The sequence below is a fragment of the Medicago truncatula genome, chromosome 7 (genome assembly GCF_003473485.1).
Source record: "Medicago truncatula cultivar Jemalong A17 chromosome 7, MtrunA17r5.0-ANR, whole genome shotgun sequence".
NCBI classification, from domain to species: domain Eukaryota; kingdom Viridiplantae; phylum Streptophyta; class Magnoliopsida; order Fabales; family Fabaceae; genus Medicago; species Medicago truncatula.
In genome coordinates this window covers 38,570,886-38,576,928 of record NC_053048.1, presented here as the reverse complement: position 1 = coordinate 38,576,928, position 6,043 = coordinate 38,570,886, and the positions used below count along the sequence as shown (strand labels likewise).

Sequence of the window (6,043 nt, the reverse complement as noted above, 5' to 3'; positions counted from 1 at the left end):
TTACTGAAACAAAAAGAACTGGTATGAAATAATTTTTTGCCTCACTGAACTAACTGTCCTTTTCCCTTTACTACATTTGTTTATGAAATTTGAACGATTACAGCTATTCACCCAAATGAAAGGGGAGGAAACTTCACTGGCACAAATAAGAAAAATATTTACGGTTCAACACAAACATAACACCAGAAGTAATACACATGCGTCTAACTACTCGCACACAACAACAAACCCATTCACCAAAGATCTAAACTCACGAAGGAAAAAGGACAGGCTTCATTTTCGAAGAAATGCCACAGTGGCAACACGGGAGCCTACGGATCCACCAAACATGAATGTCGGATACGTGCGGACATGACTAACATATTGAAATAGGGGATCTCTGCATGATTCATCATCCTTGGCTACCTCAGGTTCGGGGGCAGTAGCACTTTTTCTTTGGTTGAAACTTTCCACTTCTTGGACTAACTCATCCTTTGTACTGTTACATGATGTGACCACCTTACATAATAAAAAGGGAAGGTCAGAAAGGACAAACATCATAAAGTAGAAGAGCTGCAACAATGTTATGAGCACAGCAACATGGGAGAGGATAAAATCAAATAATCATGATTTCTTCTGTAATGAATAAAGGACTCCCACTTTGTAATAGACAGAATTCATGTCACGAGCCCAAACAAACTGGCAGAAAATTAAAACAAGCGCCTAAATCTAACATTATTTTTAATGAAAGTATACTATTAACTTTGGACAAGGACAAGTTCAAAAGTACTTACAAGTATTCCACCAGGAGCAACCAGCCTTGATACAGAATCCCAATACATCATTCTGAAAATAAGAAAGCAAACCAGCAGAAGATTACATGGAGAACAAATTACCAAGTGGGAAAACATGGTTTTAGAAAACAACATCATTCCAATAGAATTATGACAGAGCCATGAATAAGATAGTTCTTTCTCTTACCTCTTGACAGGACCATCAGGATGCAATCCAATAGCATCAAGTGTCCCTTTATCCATGACAAGTTGAAACACTTGTTCCAACTTTGTTTCAAGGACATCATCAACCTTAAAACAATTAAATCAACATATCTATTAGACGCAGCAATAATGCAAAGATAGATATGTATTGCATACAAAATAGACATGTTAAGAAACAAGTGAAAGGCAAGTAGTCATATATACTTCTGAATGCAAGTAGCCAGTCAAATACTACAAAACGGGGAACAAAAGGTGATGAAGAAATATTACTTCTTAAAAGTTAAAACAATGTCAAAGGTAAGAATAATTTAATTCTCTCGTTTATTGCAATTTGCAAGCAATTTTCATATAATAAACTCCAATATAAAACATAAGTTCAGAAAGGGTTGAGAAAATCACATGATGCATTCACATCATATTTGAGGCAAGGTTCATTTTGAGCCTGGGAGAGGCAGCCTGATGATATGTATCACAGTATCAGGTTGCATCATGCCTGGCAGTGCTGCTTTCCCATGATGAAGCCGGTGAGATAGTTATGTTATTTGCAACCACTAGTTACTATTCTCAATAAAGAACGAGAATGATATTCTAAAGGCAAGGGATTGGTCATGTAATTACTGCAAACACAATTTTAGTTCATAAACTCAGATTTGTTTTCTATTTATGCAGGGTTGTTCAGCATGGATAAATGACCTTACATATATGAAAGTGAGAAAAAAGAGTAACTCTACTAGACTCGCTCAAAGAAGAAACAGCTTATTGATAAAACGAGAAAGAATTAAAAAGATCAATTAAAAAGATCGAGGAGAAGGAACCCTCCCAAACAAAAGAGAAGAAAAACATAAAACAAAAATGAAAAAAGAGTGATTAATGTAACAAAGCTTCCCATAAGAAAGGTCATGACTTTTACACCAAATATATGCCAATTGCCTGATCTTATCCCATGTTAACTGATATGCCTAAGAAAACTTGTTAAGACACCAGAGTTCTGGTTCAACCAAATACACCTTATTGTGGCACAGTTTGGACATTACCACCAAAAGGCGTAAGTGATCTAGAATTAATCTGAGCCTCACCGCAAAAACAAAACAAAAAGGTGGATAAACCTCGTTTTAACAAAACAAAACACATTTCATCTGTCCAATATCATGTCTAACATGCCACTAAACAAGCTCAGATATGGGGAAGCCTTCTCGCCTTTAAGCTATATGAGAAGAAAAGAGAAACAAAATTATGTATTTATTTTACACGCAGACATGCACATCCACACACACACAGACTCTGAAAGTTGAACATACCAAAAATTTGATGTTGGGAAACCCATCACGGTTAGCAAGGCTTTGGGCAAGGTTGATGGCACGTTCACTATAATCAGTACCAGTTAAATCAGAGAACCTGAGCAGATGCCAAGAGTTTGTTCAATAAGGTGTTTGTAACACTATAACATAAATCAGTACAAATATCTCTCAATAATCAGTATTCAGAATAAGCAAGATCTAAAGATTGAACAAGGGCAGTTTCATTCCTAGGAAAACAATAATATTATATATTTATGTAGGCTTGCTTTCTGTAGTTATTTGTTTCTTCACTTCAATATACTTTATTTATCTCTACATTTCTTCATTTTATATATTTAGGAAAACATGCATGAATTCTTTTAAGTACAAAATTCTCACCCTCATAGCTTCATTGATATGCACAAAATTCTCACCCTCATAGCTTCATTGATATGCACAACCATATGCTAATGCTAATTCCCTTATATAATTAAAAAACTTCATATATTTATAAATTATTTGATATAAATCATTAATTTTTCCACTGTGAAGTTATCTTTCGATTGTATTTGTGTATGCATGTATATCTATTTGGTATCAGAATAATATGCCTTTATCTCTGATAATCAGAAGGGAAACTCATGTATTTTTGTGTAGTTGTAAGAGACGTGGAGATAATGTTGGACATAAATTTTAGTGTAGGATGACAATGTATTATAGTTATAAATAAAATTATTTTATATTTACACATCGCATATTACCAACAATATGAATGAAAAGTGAAACCATACCCTTGTTTAGCCAATTCTTGGAGAAGCAAACCATTTCCAGTCCCAATGTCAAGTACATTCCAACTAGACAAAAGTTTATCATCTAGTTCACCAGCATCAGCCTTAACATCATCAACATGATTTGGTAACCGACCTTGAGAAATGTCAATGCACAATGTCTTTGTCCAAGATGCAACTACTTCCATCACATTATCTCCGAACCTACAATGATGAAACATAACAGCACAGAATCAGACAGTTGAACCATTTTCAATGAAAGTCTTGAGAATGTATCATTTCCAACAATTCCCCACAATGCTGAGGTTCATCACCATCCACAATAAATGTTCATTTGTCATCTCTAACACGAGAAATTTATTCTTACCACACCACTTTGAATTTACCTCAATTTTCCATCATACATGGATTGACGCTAGAAAGAATAGAAGCAGTCTCTAAGCATTATGTAAAGCAAAAGGATGTGATAAAACTAAGAAATCTTAATGTGGGCCTGAAGTTCACATTCTCCTCAAACTGAGTATCAACTATAGATATAATTATGGTATGTTTAGATGATACAGCATCGATCAAATCAAACAAGGAAGTCAAAGTACATTCTGAAGCTTTGCATAATCCCTTTTTTGTAACATAACATTATGTTCTTTTTTGTAACAACATAACATTATGTTGAAAGGTGCCGAGTAATAATTTAATAAAAGGGGGAGTATCTTTGTTGGGGAAGTGAGTACGAAATACAACAAGCTAGGAAAGTAAAATAAGCAATGGCGAAATCCTGATTCTGAAAAATTCATCAAGTACAATGCTCAAATAGTTGCTTATTTCTAGAAGTCAAATCTAACCATTTGCTTATGTTAAATAATCAAATAATATAAAATAAAAGAAATTAATATTACTCTACTAGAAATGCGTAGAAAACAAACTATTACCCACCATCAATTCTGGTTTCTGGTCTGTATGTTCACCTAGTCAATGTTTTTTTTTTTTTTTTTAAGAAGCTTCACCTAGTCAATGTTGTCCATTGTTGATAGCGGAAAACAGCGGTTTGATCAAATTCCGCTACGCAACAGTGCTATAGTGCCACTAAAGTCGGCACTTAACAAAATTTGTACTAAATAGCGTATCGCAGAACAATAGAGGTTTGTTCGAATTCCATTATGCAATAGCGCCACTAATTAACAACACTGCACCTAGTAACTGAAGATAAAAGCAGAGATTTTTGATCAATGATATCACTTTCCTAGGCCTGAATTGCGGATTACATGTTTTTCTAAGAAATAAAATTAGACTACAGATACAGAGATGGTATAAAATTAGATTAAAAGCAGTAAAACTGTTCACAACTTAAAATAAAATCTCCACACCGAAAATCATATAGATCAGTGAAGCACAGTAAGAAACTTTGGAATCAAATTTTACTTACCAAACTTCACCAGCATGACCGTGTTCATGAAAATTTGTAAGCTCGTCTGTATATGCAGCATCCCAGTAACTCTGAAATCCCAGCATTGATGAAACTGCCTCAGCATCGGGTTCATCCTTGTCAGAACTGCACACACACGAATGATTCAAGTATAAACAACAGTCAGCATTAGTAAATCAATCCGAACCTACGAAGCATGGACACCGGACATGACACGAACACTGACACGTCGCACCGATAATAATTTGAGAAAATGACACAAGTCAATGTAATCACATGTGTTGGTGTCGTGTCGGATAACTCAAAACGACAGTTCCCAATTATGAACCCTAAAATGTAAATTCTAAATTCCAAAATTCACACAGCTACGATTCAGATCCACACATTACCAATCAACATCAAATATAAACCACCTTAACCGCCATAAATTGCAAAACCGAAGCAAATCAAATAAATCAGATCTTAACTATTAACTACACCTCAATTCCCCAAAAATTAAAAACAAAACAATTTCGCTAAGTACTAATTAACGGTTTTTAATTTCACCCTAAGCAAAATCACGAATCCACGATCTAATAACAACATTAACATCAGCCAAAAACTGCAACCAACGAATCATCAATTGAAGAAACGCGAATATCAATTCACCGGATAGAGAGGTGATGAGCAATGGAACCTGTAATCTGATGCGGCACGGAGGTTGACGTTGGAGAGAGCTTCGGCGGCATCGGCATGGCGTTGATCGTCGTCAAGAGTGCTTCCGTACTCGCTTTTGATGGACCATGAGTCGGCGGCGATGGAACGGTCGTCGTCGGAGACGAGATCGACGAGAGCAACAGCTCGCGCTTGTTGCGAGACGTCGGAGTCTTCCGGCTGCAAACGAATTCCGGCCATCGAAGGGTGGTTTCGTTACTATGCGGTGGTTTTCAATGTACTGTGAATTGTGAGCGTGTTCTGTTTCTTCGTGCTGATCACTAGCACTACTTTGAACGCAGGAAAGGGAGGATTGTCTGTGTGAGAGAGATAGTTTTACACGTAACGTACCGGTTTACTATTTTTTTTTTTTTTTTTTTTTTTACAAGAAAAACTTAGATAAATTGGGTTTCGCAATTTTACAAGAATTAGAGAACGTCTCAAAATTTAGTAGAACATTAATATATGTTGATTTCTTAGATCAACAAGATTTGAGTCGATTCCTTATCAATCAAATCAACCTAAATTTGATGCGCTCTACACCCTAATTTCTTTATGCACATTCGCCATAGAATATTTCAAATTTTCTTATTCTTCACGTATCATTTTCTGGATTGTATCAAAGCTACTGAAAAAAATTGTAGCATCTATGTTGCATTTAAAATCTTTTGCATGTAGTTTTCTCCAAGTGGTCGAATGATGTTATTGGTCTGCAATATTATCAACATTGTCACTTGGAGATAACATATATGTTTATAAATAGAACATATTCTTTAACGTGAGATTTTCATTTGAGGGTTTTGGTGAAAATCTTGACTCTTTCATTTAATGACTTTAATTTTATACGCTAGAAATAAATGAGTAATTGATATTTTATAATAGATT

At 35.1% G+C, this 6,043-nt stretch overlaps 1 protein-coding gene across 1 annotated transcript; it reads right to left on the bottom strand.

Annotated features, from left to right (window-relative positions):
* On the bottom strand, positions 1–5,506 carry LOC11439482 (EEF1A lysine methyltransferase 2). The gene is made up of 7 exons (XM_003624364.4): positions 5,142–5,506; positions 4,466–4,591; positions 3,046–3,246; positions 2,276–2,372; positions 961–1,064; positions 774–825; positions 1–498 (listed from the first exon to the last, which is right to left on the bottom strand). The coding sequence occupies exons 1-7, from the start codon at positions 5,357–5,359 to the stop codon at positions 274–276; spliced, it is 1,023 nt and encodes a 340-aa protein (XP_003624412.1). The 5' UTR covers positions 5,360–5,506; the 3' UTR covers positions 1–273.
* Positions 5,507–6,043: the final 537 nt, after the last annotated feature.